The 20968-nt window shown below is 38.0% G+C and overlaps 1 protein-coding gene across 9 annotated transcripts in view; it reads left to right on the top strand.

Annotated features, from left to right (window-relative positions):
- agtpbp1 (ATP/GTP binding carboxypeptidase 1) overlaps window positions 1-20968 on the top strand; it is a 254072-nt gene that overhangs the window by 140173 nt on the left and 92931 nt on the right. For all 9 annotated transcript variants that reach the window (XM_073071166.1, XM_073071108.1, XM_073071156.1 and 6 more), the window contains 8 exons: window positions 4881-5058; window positions 5162-5253; window positions 6430-6546; window positions 11199-11983; window positions 12816-12899; window positions 12998-13084; window positions 14669-14817; window positions 19851-19938. In XM_073071166.1, coding sequence (XP_072927267.1) covers window positions 4881-5058; window positions 5162-5253; window positions 6430-6546; window positions 11199-11983; window positions 12816-12899; window positions 12998-13084; window positions 14669-14817; window positions 19851-19938 — 1580 coding nt within the window. The remainder of the gene's footprint in view (window positions 1-4880; window positions 5059-5161; window positions 5254-6429; window positions 6547-11198; window positions 11984-12815; window positions 12900-12997; window positions 13085-14668; window positions 14818-19850; window positions 19939-20968) is intronic.

Genomic DNA, 20968 nt, shown 5'->3' with positions numbered 1-20968 from the left:
TTACACTTGACATTGCTGTTCTGGTTGTTTATAAAGTGTACAGGACTGCAAAGGGGGCTGTAAGGTCTACAAGATAGCGCTGGAGAGTGGCGAACTTGTGTGCAGCTGTCAAGGGAGTTATCAATGCTTCCATTTACAACTGCTACAGCTGAAATCTGTAGTCACGGAGACAGCAGTAAGTAACATTGTTTCAGGTCATGTAAGAGAGCTAGCAATTGTCAGGCCTGACAGATTCTGGAACTGTAGACTATCTAGGAGAGAGGAAAGCAGCTGGAAGCTCAGAGATCCTCTCCATTGTGTCAGGAAACGTGGCTGCCAGGAGAGGCTCCAGGTAAAACTGAAACACAGTCCTAAAACCTCCCCTTCCTACCATCTGTCTCAGGAAAATAAAACGGAAGACCTCATAACAAGATCAAAGGGACATCACAGCCAACGACATCCACAGGTGACAAAGGATCCCTGGATTCTAGACCTTTGCTCTGTGCTCAAAACCCAGCGATGTGACGAAGGACATCCAGAGTCGAGGCCTCTGCTCTGTTGTCAAAGGCTAGACAAGAATGTGTGACAAAAGACGTCCATAGATTTCAGGCATTGTGGATAAGCACCAGTGAGTTCAAGGTCTGTTGGCCCACCAGGTTGGTGGGTCCTGGGATTGGATGTCCTGTGAGCAGGAGGCATGAGGGCTGATGACCCCTAGTATGTGAGTTGTTGTGTTAAGGCCTGGAGTGTGGGGTCCTGTCATTGGCTAGAACTGGAATCGCACATGGGCGTAACATGCACATAACACCCCAACCCACAGGAACAAACTTGTCTCAACTTTACAACAAAAATAATACTAACTCATGGACTAAGACGGTGTGTCTGCCAATAATGTAATTATACTACAAGTAGGACTGCCTTCGTCTGCCTTGTCCTTTCCCCAGCACGAACAACACACTACACTAAGGGTGGACTTGTTTTTATGTTGTTTCCCCGACACCTCTGAACTAGAGCCAATAGGGGGACATGACACAAGTTTGATCGGAAGTCCGCAAGTCAAAGCCTGGTGGTGGAAGCCCTAGAACTACGAGTCTGAGAGGCCTGTTGTCTGTAAGACCACTGGAAGCTAGAGGCTTGGAGCCCGGTTCTGAGGTTAAAGGACTATCTGTGTATGTGAGTGGATGCGTCAGTGCGTGGGTGGAAGGAAAAGGGGTCATTTTCTTGTTGTTTAGTTGCTGCTTGTGTTCTGTGTTGTTTTGCTGAGCATTGTAGGCATCCTGTGTTGGCTGGTGAATGTGTGGTGACACTTGTGGGCTGCCCCAAGCACATCCTTGGGTTGTCTTGGTTATTAATGCAAATGGTACATTTCATTATATCTTTCGATGTACATTTGATTGATAAATAAATAAATCTGAATTTGAACTCCGGACACAGAACTGCTGCCTAAGGGTTTCACCACCCACCTCCTGGACTTGACAGTAGTATCAGGTAAAGGCAGAGGCACCAGTGGTTGCTTCATGATTAATGCATAGAGCTGTACAGATGTGGCATTTCTAACTCAGTCCTGCTCCCTTGACTTGGAACATCTGGTGGTCAAGTGTCTATGTGCTGAGGAAATGTCCACTGTCGTATTGATAACAGTGTACGTTTCACCCGTGGAAAGTGCCAAGCTGTCATAAGGAGGAGCTAAGCACTGTGATCAACAGTCACAAGACAGTGCACTGTGATGCCTTCCCGATCATCAAAGGAACTTTGACCAGAGGAGCCAACACACTTGGTTGCTGTTACACCACCACTGAGGATGCTTACCATGCCATCCCATGCCCACACTTTGGCAGGTTTGATCACCCAGCTGTGCTTCTGCTCCACGTATACAGGCAGAGACTAAGGATTGCAGCACCAGTGCTGAGGACAGTAAGGGCACGGTCAAGGGAGGCAGAGGAGTGCTTGCAAGACTGCTTTGAATTGTGGACTGGACCATCTTCAAGAACTCGTCTTGAAATCTGAATGAATATGTCATGGCCATCAGCAACTTCATCAAGAGCTGCAGGGATGAGTGTGTGCCTTTGAGAACATACCAGGTTTTCCCAAACCAAAAGCCTCGGATGAACCAGGAGGTTCACAGTCTGCTGAGGGTTAGACCTGTGGAAGTTAAGACCAGACATTTGAGATCCAGAACCCTACAAGAAATCCAGGTGTGACCTATGGTTGCCATCATGATTCGCGCTATAACAAAACTCTGAAAGCATTTTGTTGTGGTTGATATTAGCAGTGCTGGACTGTGGTCATTGAGAAACATCATCACACTTTCCTTGGGCACTGGTACTTCAGATGTCTTTTTGAAGCAGATGGGAACATTAGAATGCAGGAGCGAGAAATTATGCACGTCTGTAAGTACTCAGCCAATTGGTTTGCACAGATCTATAGCACTCAACTAGATATGCTGTCTGGACCAGACACCTTTTGTGGGTTCATCCTCTTGAAGGACGCCCGAGCATCGGCCTTAGAGACTGAAATTACAGGGTCAACTGGAAATATGTGGGCTCGTGTGTCATGTCATAGAATGTCAAGGCATGCATAAAAGGTATTGAGCTCATCTGGGGAAAGGAGTCACTACAGAGAGAAAGGGCCCCTGAGAAGCCAATGTAGACATCCATGTGCGGAGCTGCAAGAAATGGGCAAGGTGTTCAAAGAATATTTCTCCTCCTTTCTTACAGTGGAGAAAGACCTGAATACATTAAAACTCAGGAAAGTTAATGGTGTTCTAAGGATAATTTATAGTACAGAGAGGAGGTGCTGACATCTTAAAATATATGAAGTACACACATATCCAGGGCTTTACCAGGTATATCCAAGAAAAGTGCTGGAGGCTAGGGATGAAATTGCTAAGAGCCTGGCTGAGGTACTAGTCACAGATGTATCTGGAAGGCAGTGAATTCTGCTCATAGATTTTATGGTCTTAAAATACAGTAATAAACATATATCAAATATGTCTAGAAATTTTAAACTTATTAAATGGTGAACATAAAATCTTTTACGTGCTGCCATAATGAAATCTTTAGTGACTAAAGAACCCATCAGTAAGTAATCTGTGACATAATTTCCAGCACTCTTCTAATGCATGTAGATATTAAAGCAATCTTCCATGTAATTTTGGAAAGAAAATAAAATTAGACCTGTATGCGTTGCATGCCTAACATTGTGCTGGTGCTCCAAGAAGATGGCCAATGACCAAAGGTGAGTCTGTCTAATATTAGTTCTAGAACAAAAATCCCTACAAAAATAAAAAAAATAGCAGTGATTTGGAAACTTTGGGGAAAAAAAATGAATAACCAAAATGGATATGAAGGTCATACTGAACCAAATTCATTAACTTGTTAAAAAAATAACAGAGAGCATTTAGAATAATGAAGTAAATTAAACACAAGAAATTCTGCAGATGCTGGAAAACCAAACCAAATCACACAAAATGCTAGAGAAACTCAGCAAATCAGACAGCATCTATGGAAATAAGTTAGCAGTTAATGTTTTGGGTCAGAGAAGGTTCTCGGCTCGAAACATCTATTGTTTATTCATTTCCATAGATCCTGCTCATTTCTGTGTAATGCAGCAAATGCAAATTTTTGAAGATTGCAAAAAGCCTTTGATAATGTACTATGTGAGGAATGCATGCAATTGGAGTTAAGGGAGATAAATAATAGAATAGATATCCAGGTGGATGTAGAACAGAAAGCAGTGAGCTGATGTAAGGTGTACAAGAAGATTCAGGATTTGAGACACATTTCCTTGCAATTTATATTGACTGCACAGATATTTAAATTGGAAAAAAGCATTTTCTATATCAGAGAAGACCCTGAGTTTGGAAATTGAAGGGAGGATATTGACTACCATAGAAATTGCTTGGACACATTAGTGTAGAAAGGGCATAGATTAGAAAATAAAAACAAATTGTCAATTATATAAAGCATTTTTTGAAACAATTATCTTTGAATCCGAAGGATGGCCGAAGAGCAAATCACAATGTCTCAAACCTGCATATTTATTTATTTATTGTGATACAGTGTGGAGTAGGCCCTTTTGGCCTTTCAAGCCATGCCACACAGCAACCCACCAATTTAACGCTAGTCTAATCTTGGGACAAGTTACAGTCACCAATTAACCTACCAAACGGTATATTTTTCTGGGTGGAGCAACCAGAGAAAAGCCACAAAGGCACGTATAGAACGTGCAAGCAGGCAGCGTTGGGAAAAGAACCTAGAGCACCCGTACTGTGCTAACTACTATGCTACTGTGCCACCTCATGATTTCTTGGATGGTGGAGACCTTACATAAATAATGTTCTTAATGTTCATAAATAACGTCCCCAATCAGTAAAGATTAACAGGCTTTTCAACTAAAGTTGGCCTTTCAACAAAGTATGTTACCTTCAATTATTTTTTATTCAGTTTTAATAAACGGGTGCTGAGCTTAATTCTCTCTGGACCCTGGTTTCAAGCTGGCAACTTGACCAATTCCTGCGACCTCATTTTCTGAATTAGTACCTTGTAAGTCTGTGCATGAAAGGTGAGGGATCCATTTTCTGTAGGATAAAGAGATTGCCGGTCAATGGAGAGTTAGATATTGACAAGGACAGTTTATTTTGATCATGATTTTTTTTTTCTGTAGTAACACTGAGGTATTACTTTCCAGTGTTGCACGTAGGCTTACTGCATGAACTTTTGAAAAGTAAAGCAATTTATAATTTAAATGTTTCATATTGAAGGTTATTTTTTATCACTAATGCATTTAACAGTCACACTAAACAAATGTGTTAGCACTTTGTTTTATGAATTAATAACTGCACTCTGGGATTATAATACATTTAAAGAGAGAGTTGACTGATGCATTATTTTGTTTTTCAGGATTGTCTTTCAGTGAGAACCCTAGACCCTTTGGTCAATATCTCTAGCCTCATTATGAGAAAATGTTTCCCTAAAAATCGTCTTCCCATTCCAACTATTAAAAGTGTTTACCAGTTCCAGTTGCCAGTGATCCCAATAAGTGGTCCTGTCGCACAGATCTATAATTTAGCTCCTGAAGGTAGGTTTTCACTATTTGCAACACCTTTCTTCAGCCCTAAAATAAAAGTAACTGGAAATGTATTTGAAAGTATATGTATTAAAAAAAAATTCTTCTATTTTAGTTGATGATGTTTTAGATGAAAGTGATGATACTGATGAAACTGAAGTGGAAATAGACAATGAAACTGAAGAAGAAGCAAATGAAAACCAGAAGGTACTCGAGCAACATTTTACAAGATGAACTGATTCGAAAGTTGACGCGAAAATAAAATTTTCCATACTGATGTGTGGTGATAATGAATTAAATAAATGGAAGTGGGAAATATTTCAAATGTAAAATCATACATCAAGCTCATAGAGCTTCCAATTTCATTGAAGGATTCTTACAATCAAGGAGGAAGCAGCTCAAATTTTAAATTGTCTTTTTAACATTTTATTGAAATTAATGGTTTGTGAATATGCATGGGATTAATGTAGAAACATATTATTTCTTAAAATAATCGTTTGAGATGTTTGTGAGGTGTTGATAATATGTATATATACATTTGTATTTCTCAGTTCAGAGGTTGTGCTAAGCAAACATGGAAAATGTTACCTAGACCTCACAGAGCAATGTTTTGTATTGACAAGATACTTTGTAGGGATGTTAGTTCATAAGTTCTTCAATTTTTCATCCATTTAACTCTTTCCCTTGATTTATAGTAGAGAGAGTTATCTATTTTTAGTATTACAAGAACACGTTTTTGTTGTTAACTTGTACTTGTATCAGAAAAGCCCATTTCACTGTCAGCTTTAGCTGCAATGACAGAAGGTAGTGAAAGCAGACTTTTTTTTTACAGAAATCTAGTTCTGAATGCACCTCTTCTGACATATGTGAATATTTTACAATTCTTATTATACTTGTATCCATTAACATTTCTCGTGGTATAACCTGTAATGAAGTTAGTTTTTTTTTGTATTTCAAATCATTTGGTGAATTGTTTTGTTAAAGTATAATCTACAGCTTTCAGAATTTCTACTTTTGTCACTGTCTTTATTCCAAAGGAAGCAGCTTATTTTCAATGCAAGATAGCACTCTTGAAGATAGTTTGATGGAATTTCTAGATTGAATTCTTCGGTCACATTCCCTAGAGATTTTAAATTTTGGTGGATGATTTTAATCACATTCTTTAAGCACTGCTTATAAAACATATTACTTAATGACTCAGAATATGTGGGGGGGGGGAGCAATCATTTTGATAAATATTTCCAGAAACATTAAACAGGATGCATACAAGGTGCAAAAGTATTTAAGTTAGATATTAAAAAAATGAGCATTGTTTGACTGCAGAAACATTTGTAGCTCTATTAATATAAGAAATAAATCATGCTTTTTATACTTTTTACCCAGAACGATGATATTGAAACTGACCTTAGCAAGTTAAAGCCAGTGCAAGATTTAGGGCGGCCAGTAGAAGAATTGGAAATATACAAGCAGTTTTTCCCAGAGCTCATGGAGGACTTTCAGGTAAAAACAACCCTTTCTGCTTTGGGCACTTCTCTGTTAAACATTTCAGAACTAGGCAGCAATGCATGCGTCAGTCTTTGTTTTCCATTAGAGCAGCCAGCGACACCTACACCTATTGAGTAAAGCTGCAGTGCATTATATTCTACACTGAATGATGTGGCAGAGAGATGAAAATGATCAGGATGACGCTGCTTTGAGGATGCATTTTCCTTGATGTTAATTCCTGGTGTTGGGAGCTGAACGTAAAACTATCAGAAATGACTGAAAACAGTTGTCTGAGCAGATCTTGTAAGTGTCTTTAGTAAACTTTAGCAGCTTGATACTTTCAGTCAGATGTATGTGGCACACATTTCAGGAACTGAGGACATGAGCACGAGGATTAGATAATGGGAAAATTATGTTATATTTGTGCTGCTTGGTTCTGCAGCATGCTCCTTGCTTGATGTTAACCCATATCTGCCATATCTGACCTGCAGCATTTAGTGAAAATGACAAACTTATATCAAGTTCCATGAGGCCTATGAGTTAGAACCACCATTATAAATGCTGCAACAGAATAAAAATAGATTTAACCCAGCCATCCTCAAATATGTGGGCATTCCACTGAGATGTAACACTGAGCGTCATAGGAAGTCATTCCTACCTGTGGCCATCAAACTTTACAACTCCTTCCTCGGAGTGTCAGACACCCTGAGCCAATAGGCTGGTCCTGAACTTATTTGCTCTTGGCATGATTAACTTATTATTATTTAATTGTTTATGGTTTTACATTGCTATATTTCTTCACTATTCTTGGTTGGTGCGGCTGTAACGAAACCCAATTTCCCTCGGGATCAATAAAGTATGTCTGTCTGTCTGTATAGATTAAGTCATGGCCCCATGAAATCCTAGCTCCCGTGATGACATTCTGTGCTCCTAAACTAGTTGGATTCCTAGCTAAAGAGTTTCTATGAATTATCATACTGGAATCTATGTAGCAATGTGTGAAATTGTACCAGTGTCCCCTGTCTATTGAAAGCAAAACAGTTTCATCCCAAAGTTCAACCATTATGTGTAATGAAATGAGTTGTTATTAGTGAGCCCTGATGAAGGGTCTCAGCCCGAACATTGATTGTTTATTCCTCTCCGTACGTGCTGCCTGACCTGCTGAGTTCCATCAGCATTTTGTTTGAGTTTCTCTGGACTTCCAGCATTTACGTTTATCTCCTGTGTCAATAGTAATATCAAGTACCATTTAATCAATACTATGTTACATGATGATCTGGGTGGCTGCCTTCAGGACCACTTGTTCCAGGTGTTTTTGGAGCTTTGGTCCATGCTTGGGTACTGGAATTGAAATGGAGAACTAAGGTAACGAGCCATATCATTAGTTAATGAGTAAAAGTATGACTTCTATTTTAAAATCATGTTGACTATGTTTAGCCCAGAATTAGTTTGCGTACCATCCCAACCGCTCAACAGATGACGCCATTGCCACCATTCTCCACCTGGCCCTAACCCACCTGGACAAAAAAGACACATACATTCGGATGCTGTTCATAGACTTCAGTTCAGCATTCAACACAATCATCCCTCAGAAACTGATTGGAAAGCTGAGCCTACTGGGCCTGAACACCTCCCTCCGCAACTGGATCCTAGACTTCCTGACTGGGAGACCTCAGTCAGTCCGGATTGGGAGCAGCATCTCCAACACCATCACACTGAGCATTGGGGCTCCCCAGGGTTGCGTGCTCAGTCCACTGCTGTTCACTCTGCTCACCCTTGACTGTGCTGCAACACACAGCTCGAACCATATCAAGTTCGCCGATGACACGACCGTGGTGGGTCTCATCAGCAATAACGACGAGTCAGCTTACAGAGAGGAGGTGCAGTGGCTAACAGACTGGTGCAGAGCCAACAACCTGTCTCTTAATGTGAACAAAACAAAAGAGATGGTTGTTGACTTCAGGAGGGCATGGAGCGACCACTCCCCGCTGAACATCTATGGCTCCTTGGTAGAGATCATAAAGAGCACCAAATTTCTTGGTGTTCACCTGACAGAATCTCACCTGGTCCCTCAACACTGGCTCCATAGCAAAGAAAGCCCAGCAGCGTCTCTACTTTTTGCGAAGGCTGAGGAAAGTCCATCTCCCATCCCAACACATTCCACAGGGGTTGTATTGAGAGCATCCTGAGCAGCTGCATCACTGCCTGGTTCGGAAGTTGCACCATCTCGGATCGCAAGACCCTGCAGTGGATAGTGAGGTCAGCTGAGAAGATCATCAGGGTCTCTCTTCCTGCCATCACGGACATTTACACTACACACTGCATCTGCAAAGGAAACAGCATTATGAAGGACCCCATGCACCCCTCATACAATCTCTTCTCCCTCCTGCCGTCTGGGAAAAGGCTCCGAAGCATTCGGGCTCTCAGGACCAGACTATGTAACAGTTTCTTCCCCCAAGCTATCAGACTCCTCAATACCCGAAGCCTGGACTGACACCTTGCCCTACTGTCCTGTTTATTATTTATTGTAATGCCTGCACTGCTTTTGTGCACTTTATGCAGTCCAGTGTAGGTCTGTAGTCTAGTGTAGCTTTCTCTGTTTTTTTTATTACGTAGTTTGGTCTAGTTTTTTGTACTGTGTCATGTAACACCATGGTCCTGAAAAACGTTGTCTCATTTTTACGATGCACTGTACCAGCAGTTATGGTCGAAATGACAATAAAAGTTGACTTCACTTGTATAGGCTGGGTGATGTAATGTGAATAGGTCCAGAGTTCTGTGTGGTATTCTTGTTGACTTGTTTTGATGTAGTGATTGTTGATGTAAAGTTTAATGTTTGGCTTTACTGACATCTATGATTAGCTTCCAGGGGGATTTTTTTTTAATATGCTTGTGCCTTTGATTATTGTTCTCTCTTATCTGCTTCTTGCATATTACCCTGTAGGGTCAAACAAAATCTGAAAGGACAAAATAATAATTTCCAAAAATAATTATAGACTATTAAAGAACAGAAAATGTGAGCAATGGTTTCCTTTTTAATCTACTAGTGTTTCTATTATTTTTTCCAAATAATAATGAATAAAATGATCTTAAAGTCCTTGAGAGAGAGAGAGAGAGAAAACTCGAAACACTCTGTTTGACCCATTATTATTGCCAATACTGCTTGATTACCTCTAACATCTATTTAGTTCACATAAGCTGAAGTTTAGTGAACCATTATTGTCTAGCATTCTTTGTAGTGGTTGCCAAGTAAATCCATGGCAAGAACTAAGAATTGTTTTCACTGGATGATAAAACTAATGAATTAAGAATTGCAACGAAATAAAATTCAGGATGTATATTGTATACATTTCTCTGACATAAAATGTATGTATTGAAACATTGAATTAGCAGGTTATTTTCTGTGGTCCTCAACATTAAACAATCAAGTGATTATTGAGCCGAAAATAGGTGAAATTCCCTCATGCTTTCACTTCCGTTGTGCTGTGCTCAGCTGAAATGTGTGTTGCTGCTGATTATTCACTTAGTGTAGTCAAGGTAAGAAAGAGTCAATCTCAGTGATGGACCTCATGAAGATGGGGTAAAGGTGGAAACTGGGAGCAAAGTTGATGAAATTTTCTGATTTAGGGCAAAAGTAGAATGTAGTACAAATACTGTTATCAGCTTAGCAGAAAACAGATGAAAGAGGAATAAAGAATTCTCTATATATTCTTGAACGAATCAAGCATACGTGGGTTACTGCAGAAACAGCTTTTATTTGAAGGATGGAAGTGGAGAAGTTGTTCAGTGTCAAACAGTTTACAGGCAACCCTATATCTGAATACAGCAGTCCAAGTAATGGAAATTTGCCCTTATGAATTCAGAAATAGGAAAACTCTCATTTCTTGATAGTTGTGCAGTCATGTCATGGGAAATTGCTAGACAGACATTTTTGTGTAGTAATACAATATCCAGTTAATAGGGCTTTCCCTGTACTAAAGGCCTTCAGTACTATCAAATTATAGCCCTGTCTGCTGTGTGAATTTCTTTTGACATTATTTGAAAAGAACAAAAATTGTACCTCAAACTCTAGCCACCAATGCAACTTTAACCAGTTTTATTTTTAGAGTGATCCCAAAAAAAACTTTTGAGTTGATTTACTTAATTTTTTCCAAACTTTCAATGAGAGTGAATTTTATTCTCTATCTCAAAATTTTGTGTAGTGATTTGTGATCCTGTAAGGACAAATTTCTATAATATGAGCAGCTGCAACACAGGATTGATCAGAAACTGGTTATTCTTTCATTTGCTCCTTCTAGAACCTTGTTTTACAGATTAGTTTTTGGAATAGGCTGCAATGTAAAACTATATCTTAAAAAACTGTTAGTTAGATGCAAAACTACCTGATGGTCAGGGGATTTTATAGAGTCTGGAGAAATCCACATTCTTGCTTTCCATTAAACCAAATATTATAGTTTACTCCACCAATGTTTCAGGTAGATCAAAGAAAAGTTGGCATTACTGTTAACTTGTGGAATATATATACAATTAAAAATAGATTTAAATAGAGGCATGTTCAGTCATGACTTACCTTAGTTTTACCCAGTTTTATGGTCTACAAATTTTATATGAAACAATTCTCCAATTCAGTTGAATGAATATTAATTTTTATTTATTTTTTGTTTTAGGCATATAATTTTGCTGAAAAAAGCAACATCAATCAATCAACAATTGATGTTAAGCGGACAGGACCCATTATTGTGCCCACAGCCGAGGAGCCATCATCAAATAGTAATACAGTTAGAGCAAGTGTTAAAGAAAGTGATATTAAACAAAACCAGCACTTTCTACCTAAAGTATATCAAGGAGCTGGACAGGATCATAAACCTGTAACACACATGGATCAGCACAGTACAGAGAAAAGCAAAAACAATGTCAACTGTCAGTATTCTAAACAAAATGGGCATCCACCTGCGGAATGCCTAAACCATGAGATTACCAAAGGCTTCAACAGTATGTCACTGCACTGTAATAATGCTTCTGAAAATGTTAAATGTTGCAAACCTGGGTGTGAGAGTGGACTTGAGAACAAACCCAGATTTTTGACCCTGGGAGAAACTTGCAGCAAAACTTGTCAGCAGATCTCAGGGTGTGGAAAGTCTTTATTTGTTTCATCATTTGGTCAGCCTCCATCTTGGCAACAGGTTGGTACCCAGCTAGGTCAATTGTGCTGTTCTGGCTTTGACACTGATGCCGAGGATGACTCCTCTTTAAGTTCTGAAGAACCAGGATTTTCAGAATTACCGGAGCCAGGGGTCTTGCAACCACTTCATGACCCTGATCTTTATATTGAAATTGTTAAAAAGACTAAATCTGTTCCCGAATATGGTGAAGTGGCTTATCCTGATTATTTTGGCCATATTCCACCTCCATTCAAGGAACCTCTCATAGAAAGACCCTACGGTGTTCAAAGGTGAGCATGCAAGTGATTGCTATCTCAAAGCATTGCATTGAGAAACCTCATTGAAAGGAGAAGGCACTGCCAGACTAAGAAAAATGATAAATCAGGCAATCTCAATGTAAAATATGGATTCATATGTCAGTATGCTCTAAAAAGAGGGGAAGACTGAAAGGAAAGTATGGTTATATTTAAAGTGATCACTAGCTGGATTTTTGGAAAAGTTAACAGTCCTGTATTTTAGCATTAAATTGGAAGAATAGAAAAATTTTGAGATTGAAGTTGTCTCATCTTTAAAGACTTTGTATGATGTAATGCACACAAATTCTTCTATAGATGATAAATAAATAGAGCGTAATATAATTTATAGCTCTCAGGAATGCAAAATATACATATATTAGAATAATTATATTACTGGTCATACACAGAATTATCAGTATAAATCTTTCTTCTTAAAGATAAAATATGGATATCAGTTATCTTCAAATCTAGTTTAATTCTTAAGTCTCAATCATAAAGTGAAGGCCAAGATTAAACAAAGAAAATTGTCATTCATACAACATTCTTAGAAGATGAATTGTAATTCATTAACTTTTTATTAATTGTTATGAACTGCATTAGTTATTTGTATTTATTAAAAGAAGTGCCCTAGTTATTTAAACTTCAAACTAAATAAATAACTTAGATCCATGGGATGCTTTTGAAAATGCTTGAATTTGTTTGAATACTTTACTTTTCCTAATTCTCTTTATTTTAAACTGAATAATCAGTTAAAACAATATTCTTTTAAAAAGAAGCTGATAACAAATAAGTGCAAAAATTGCATATAACTATTATTTTTCTACAGAACAAAAATATTCCAGGATATTGAGAGACTAATTCATGCAAATGACATTATTGACAAAACTGTGTATGATCTTGATTTTCTAAGGTGAGTTCAATAAAGCTTGTGAGTTTTCAAATATGTAGTTTAATGTTCACTAATGATGTTACTAAGTAGATGCTGTCTTATTGTCCTTTTTCCCTTAGCTATCCTATACCCGAAGATGGAGAAACTCTGAGGTTCAATTCACAATTCGAGTCTGGAAATCTTCGAAAAGTAGTTCAAATTAGAAAGTAAGAATGATGATTTTGTTTTGGGAGCAGGCAGAAACAAATTCAGTCATTTGAAATAACTAGGATATTTCTAAATATTGAATTATATACTTTTTAAAATAATTTGATGTAATTGTTCTTTTAGGGATTTGCAGTACTGAGTCTGGAGATGACGTTTGCTCTCAGATATCTCATAGTTTGTGATTGATGTTAGAAGGGCTAGCTTTAAGACAGCTAGCCCTTCTAACATCCTTCCCTCTATTTCATTTACTGTCACCCACCAAAACTACTTCAAATATTGTAATGAAATTGGCAACACCACAATTTGAGGTCTCCATTTATGATGCGAGCAATCTATTGTTGTACTTGCTTTTTTTAAAGTAACATAAAAGCTCTATGTAAAATGCTGTGATTAACAGTTGGCAAAAGCTATTTCTTTTCCCTTTACATGATATTCTCTGAAGTTCCACAATCCTGAAGTTTATTTGATAATTTTATGTGGAAATTTGTCAAAAGCTGTATATCACACTGTGTACTAATATCCTGTCTAATTTTCTTCCCCATTCTCTATTTCTTTTGATTTTGGATATGTTAAATATGAGTTGCCAATTCATTATTTAAAAGGGGATTAATCAAACTAATCTTCTACTTTTTTATATATTTCTTCAATTAAAGTAAATCATTGTTTGTTAATTCTGATTGTAAAACTAATCCTGCTGTTCCTTTATGGTCAGCTTCTGTACAATAAGTGAGGAGATAACAATAACTGTTTTGATCACTTGTACTACACTCAACATGAACAGAGGAAGCTCCAAAAGATATAAAACTAAATTCTAAAGCTGAGGTATTTAGAATCAGAAAGGTTAAGGAATGGACAGAATATTTGTGGTGATGAGTGAGAGACAATGGAATAAAATCTTTGTTTTAAAATACGCAGGCAGTGGGGTTTCATTTTACCCCATCTCCCTTCTCAACTCCAATTGCTACAGTGCAAACTTTTCTTTAATCTACCTGCAGCATTGATTCTCCATTGGTGGGGAAAACCATAATATTTGAGTAAGATAGCATTCAGAATTAATATGATACTCCTTTGAAATTACTAGCTAGAACCCTACTGAAGGTTTCCCCTTCAGTGAATCTGGGCATTTTTTCTTCCAAACCCTAAGATCTTTGAACCCCCCTCTACCAGTAGCACTGTCACACCATTTTCTCCACTTCTAACCCTAATTCTTTTGTTTATGTTTGTAATTCATCTTCCATTCTCTTTTGTGACTGGCAGTTGGCATCATACTCACTGGAGCTCCTTGAGTCAAGTAATTCAGTCCTGAATGGGTATAGTTGACATTCATGACATAGGATATTTGAAAATGCTTTTCAGTAAAATATACTTTGAAGTACATTTTCTAATTAATCTAAGAATTGGAAGCATGATATGACAATGTAAAGTCCTCCTGCATTTTGTGTGTGTTGCTTGGGATTTCCAGCATCTGTAGAACTGAATTTGAGAAACTGTGAGCTCATTTCACACTCATTTCTTTCCCTTGATGTCTCTTTTGTCTGAAGCTTGCTAGGTAAATTTATTCAATTTCCTCTGTCTGTTTCTAGGTTTGAATATGATCTGATCCTTAATTCTGATATAAACAGCAATCATCATCACCAATGGTTTTATTTTGAAGTGAGTGGAATGAGGAATGCTATTCCTTATCGGTTCAATATTATCAACTGTGAAAAATCTAATAGTCAATTCAACTATGGTAAGACATTACATTTTTAAATTATTGGTAGCTAACTATGTTATAAATACTTAATTATCTTTTTGGTCAAAATGCAGACCTGGCAAATTTGAACAAGGTTCATTTTTTTAAAGCATTCAGTCACTGTTTAGATAGGAGATTCAGATTATGCCACAATTTTATTTTACGCCCACATGGTGATAGATAATAAGCAATCTCTTAATCACTGCAATTACTTTCTTGTAATTTGGATTAGGTTTTCCAGTTCATATTTTAAGCATATTAATTTTTCTTATGACATTGAACTGAACTGCAGTTAAATATTCCTCGGTAGCTGTTTCAAAGTTTCAAAGGTTCATTTAATATCAGCGGATGTATAGAATATAGAATCTGAAATCTGTACTCTTCACAATTGTCAGTGATAATAAGTTCGTATGCGATCTTAGAACATTTTTGTCAGTATTCAAAGATGATTGATTCAAATCATTCTAGTTGCTAAATCCCAACTAAATCTTTTTATTTGTCTTTGTACAGATATTGTTGCCAAATACTGCATGAGGGTATTTAACAATTTAACTTAATATATAGATAGGTTTTTTGATTTAATGATTTTGTTTCTTAAATATCCTTGGAAGTATCATCTCCCTGCCTCCTCAACAGGGATAGAGTTTCTCCAGTGCTTAATTACCACTACACGAGCCTCAGAATCCAGCACATCATTCTCCACAATTTCTGCCATCTTCAATGAGATCTTACACCAAACTCATGTTTACCTCCCTGCATCTCTCCACTTTCCACAGGGATCGCTCCTTCTTGTCCCTCCTGGCACATATCAACTGTTTATTGCTTTCCATAGATGCTGCCTGACCTGCTGACTTCTTCTATCATTTTGTATGTGTTCCTCTGGATTTCCAACAATTGTGGATTCTCTTTACACCTTGGAAGTAGTTGATTTGTCTCAGGTTGTGTCAGAACAAAATCATTAACTATCTTTTTTTCTGAGGAATTTCAAATGGCTGTTAAATAGTGGAACAACTATTTTGCCATGGCTGTCCAATGTGTGGATCTCCATCCACTTACATCCTCAGCAAAATAAATTTGTCAAGTATCTAAATCTGGAAAATCCCACCGTTTTCATACAAGGATATCATTATCAGCTTCAAAACCTGATCAAGATATCCAGTATCAGCAGAATCCCATGTCTGTCATAACTGCCTTGAGGTTTTTAATACCTATCATATTTATTGAAATAAGTTTAGAGGGCATAAACTATAATATACTGCCAGCAGCCCCATTTACTAATTCACACTTGTCACAGCAACGTTCTGTACGGTGCACACATTCTCAAAATATTTATTCTAGACCTCTCCAACCTACATGTAGCAGTGCATTTAAGAGATAGTGTAGTTCATCTTTATTTTGCATGTAACATTAGGCCACAAGTTAATATAAAAACATAGAATTCCAGATTATAATCACTCTCTGTATGCAGCAAAAAAGGTTCTTCCCCCATTTTCTGCTCTTCTACCTAGCCCTGCATCTTTTTTCCATCACTTAAAATCTGTGCACTGGTCCATCCTCCTTGCAATTCTGTACATTGGCTTATCTAAGCCTTTTTTGATCTTGTACATTTCTATCAAAATGCCTGTTAGCCTTTACTAAAAGGAGAGCAGCCCATATTCCCCAGCTGAGCCTTTTACCTGAAATTATTCTTGTGTCTTCAGGTGTTTTCTCAAGTGTGGTAACTAGTATTGGGTGCACTACCCTAGATCCGTAGATTGTAGGACCACGAGAGTAGTAATCTCCGATTAGTCTTGGTGCCACATGCTAGTGAGTCCAGAGTACAACAGTAGGCCGAATGAATGTGTGGCTGACGAGTTAGTGCAGGAGACAGGTATTCGGGTTCCTGTATCATTGGGATTTCTTTCGCAGTAGAGGCACCCTGTACAAGAGGGGCATTAGGATCAATATCTTAGCAAGGAAATTTGCTTTTCCCATGAGGAAGGGCTTAAACAAGATTTGCAGGGGGTGGGATGAGATAGTGAAATCAGTGAGAATATAGGGGTTTGTGCTACAACCTAAGCGTGTAAGCCTAAGAATCATGATAATGACGTTTACATAAAAAGGGCAGGTAGAACCACTGGTTTAAATTGCATCTGTTTCAATGCACATACCTGAACAGGTACGATAGAAAAACTAAGGCACGGATTGCCTCCAGACTGATCTGGAAGGTTAGGTTGATTGGGATTCAGGGGAAGATAGCAAGGTGAATTCAGAATTTGCTCAATGATTGGAAGAAAAGGTCAGTGATGAAACCTTTGTTATTCATGGTGTATATTAAATTATTTGGATATGAATGTACATGGCATAATTAGCACATTTGCTGATGATGCTAAATTAGGAGGCCTTGTCAATGGTGAAGCAGATTATAATGAATTGCAAAGAGATCTTGATCAGTTGGGCAGATGGACTGAGGAATGGCAAATGGATTTAAACTTAGATAACAGTGAGATGATGTATTTTTTTGATAGTCAAAACAGGAGAGAATTTATAGAGTGAATGGCCAGGTGTGTTGGTGGAACAGCATGACTGGGAGTACAAGTGCACAGTTCACTGAAGAAGGCTGCACAGTAGGCAGGACGGTGAAGAAGGCATTTAGCATGCTGGCCTTCATCAGTCAGAGCATTGAGTTTAGGAATAGAGATGTTTTGCGCAATTATATAAGTTGTTGGTGAGGTTGCACTGAGTTTGTGTACAGTTTATTTACAGGAAAAATGCTTCAAATTGGAGAGGGTTCAGAAGAGATTTATGAGAAAGCTAACTGGACCAGAGGGTCTGAGTTTTAAGGAGAGTTTGACCATGCTGGGGCTTCATTGCTTGGAAAATGAGGTCTGATCTTAACAAAATTTATAAAGTCATGAGAGCTATGGTTGAGGTGGAAGGTCATAGACTTCACCTCAATGTTGGGGAGTCCTAAACATGAATACACAGATACAAGAGGGACAAGATTTTAAAAAGACCTGAGTGGCAATTTCTTTACTCAAAGGGTAGTGAGTAGCAAGAATGAGCTGCCAGAGGTAGTGGTTGTGGTGGGTACAATTGCAGCATTTAAGAGTTAATTGGATAAATACATGGAGGGAAGGAGCTTGGAGTTTCTGGGACTATAAGAGACGATGTAGTGGTTAGCATGGACGAGTTGTGATGAAGGGCTGTTTTAGTGCTGTATTAGTCTATGACTATGTTTCACCAAGGCTCTACATAACCTTCCTGCTTTTATGCTTTTTCTGAAGCTTTACAAACTGTGCTTTCAATATATACTGCTACTTTAAGAAAGGATACACATATCCAGCTCACCATGTACCTTCACACCATTCAGAACTGCGTCATTTATGCTTTATTAACTCTTGGTCTTTCTGCTGAGCTGCATCACCTCACACTTGTCACTGTTAACTTTCATCTGCTGCGTGCTTGCCAATTCTGCTTGTCAATCTATATCTCAAGTTTGGAAATTTTACCCTGCACAATCCATGTTCAGGTTATTAATAAGCATTAAAAAACTGATCTGACTGCCAGCCCCTCCAGAAGGAAACAAAGTTGTTTACAACTCTGCCTTCTGCTCTTCATTATCCATGCTGCCATTGATACTTTCATCCCTGGTCTTCAATTTTGTTGACCAGCTATTCAGCCTTCTCAGTTACCACATCAAAAATTTGCAGGAGGACTGTTAAACACAATTTGTATTTTACAAATCTGTGTGGGCTCTCTTTTATTTGCTCAATATTTCCACTTTTTCCCTGATTGATGTTCCTAAGATCTTAACCACTATTAAATTATACTGATCAGACGATAGTTGCACATTTTTTAGTCAAGAGTGTCATGTTTGCTGGTGGTTGGCACTTCCATGTATGTAAGGAACAGTGAAAATAATGACAGGCCTGTCTACAATTTTCTGTTTCCTTCAGCAACCATGGATGTACTCCATCCAGTGTAAGTGTCATTAAGCATTGGCTACCTATCTAGTATGTTCCTCTTATAATTATATGTCCTGTCTGTTATCTCAACTGTCTCCATTTCTGCTGAAATCTTTACAGCATTAAGTTCCTCAGTGAAAACTGATTTTAAAAAGTGCTCATTACAGGCCCTCTGCATGTTTTGGTAGGGTTCTGATACTGTGAACTGTGTGTTATCTGAACAGTTCACATAGCAGAAATTCGATCACAAATCAAGTTTCCACATGGTAGAAGATTCCTATAGCCCTGCAGCAGTTGGCTATTCCATCCGGCCAGTTGTTTATATGTATGAGTGGTACACATTAGTCAGGTTTACATAAGCTGGGGAAGACTTGTAGGTTTATCAACCAACCTCTGACCCTATCGCTCTTGCTACTATCTACTTGTTATATCCATACCTGTGCAACATAATTGATCCCAATGTGTGCTACCTGCCTTCCTGTTTCTTTTCTGCTTGCTTCTGGGCCACTTTGTTGGTTTCATATGAGTTTTGTTTATTTGAAAAGTGTTATTCAAAATTACCCATTCCTTATTTCTACTTCTTTGCCATCCAGTGAGTTCTAATGTTATTTCCTACACCTTCTATCATTATGGAAATATAACTACTCTGTACTTGAAGCAATCTTTCATAGATCATCTGTTCTATTTTACTTGCCAATCCATAGTTGCACATGATACTAGCTAGCCACATTTTTCATTGCAGTTCATCTTTAGATTCCTCTTACCTATCTCTATTACTATCTAAACCTTATGAGAGTATGTTCCCTAATTATTTTCCCACTGACATTTGCTTCAGTTGGCCCTTTCATTCCGCAGAACCAGATCCAACTTCTTTCTTGACAGACCAAAAACATACAGTTCACAAGCTGCTCTGAACACCATCAGAAATTTCTCTTTGTGGTGTAGTCTTATTGTTGTGACAAAATCAACAGAATAGAAAGTACAGGAAAATCTCACATTGTTCAATTTATGAAGTGCACTGAGGGGCAATGGTATTTATACTTCTATTCATAAGTACACTGAAATCACATTTTCTTTTGAAAGGTATGCATCCCCTAATGTATTCAGTCCAAGAAGCCATGCTTGGAAGGCCACGGTGGGTTAGAACTGGAACAGACATCTGTTACTACAAGTAAGTGTGTGCGTGTGCGTGAGTGTGTGTGTGTGTGTTCGTTGTTCAGAAATATACATGACTATATTTCATTGCATTATTTTATTTTCAGTTTACTGCTGACTCATTGAAATTTGTTCCTTTCTTAATCATGAAATTATAGATTTTTAGTTTATTCAGTTTAATTTTGCCTTCCTTGCAAGCAAGAAATAGTTATTTTATCTGCAGTTCACTCTCTTGGTGAAGGTCATGGCTCTATTTTACAATCACTGTCACATTCATTAATATAACAAAAACTTGACAATATTTTCATTTTTGGTTCATCTCAGCTTTCTGAAGCTTCAGGATTTCAGATAAGATGAGGATTCTTCCCTTCTAGCCTTCGGGTTCTTAGGGATAATGCACTTTGCATTTAATTTACGGTAATTAGAAAAGGAAAGCAAGAATTAGCTGAAAAACCCTGTTAGAATCTAACTAAGAGTTCACTGACAAAATTTGTAGAAAGTTGGTTCATATTAAGCTCGGAAGTTAGGCTGTTTACTGTGTGTAGGTGTATATTAAACTATATTTTGTGGCATTTTCTGTGTTACCTGGAGTTTACAATTAATTTAATTCAAAGGTTCATTTATTATCAAAGTATACAACTCTGAAATTCTTCTTCTCCAGATAGTCATGAAACCAAGAAAGAAAAGAAAGGTATCACAAAAGGCATGAACCCCAAAATCCCTCCTCTCCGCAGAAAAAAACGAACTAAAACCTACAGGCACATTGACCCCCAAATCCCCCTCCCCCACACACAAAAAAAGGGAAAAATCAGGTGAAAAACACAGAATATAAAAAAACCACGAGACTGAAAAAAGGTTGACAGTCCAAGTCCACATCAAAAACGCAGAAAATCTGCCCGGCATTCTCCCTCTTCGTAGCAGAGCGATCGCACCAGCAATGAAAAGGCAGTCTCCTGTCTCTGTGCAAAGTGTACTCACCAGTGATAAAAAGGCAGATGTTCCTGTGCCCACATGATGCAATTGCAAACAAGGCACCACAGTGGCTA

The sequence above is a fragment of the Hemitrygon akajei genome, chromosome 2 (assembly GCF_048418815.1).
Source record: "Hemitrygon akajei chromosome 2, sHemAka1.3, whole genome shotgun sequence".
NCBI lineage: Eukaryota > Metazoa > Chordata > Chondrichthyes > Myliobatiformes > Dasyatidae > Hemitrygon > Hemitrygon akajei.
This window is presented reverse-complemented; position numbering and strand designations above follow the sequence as displayed.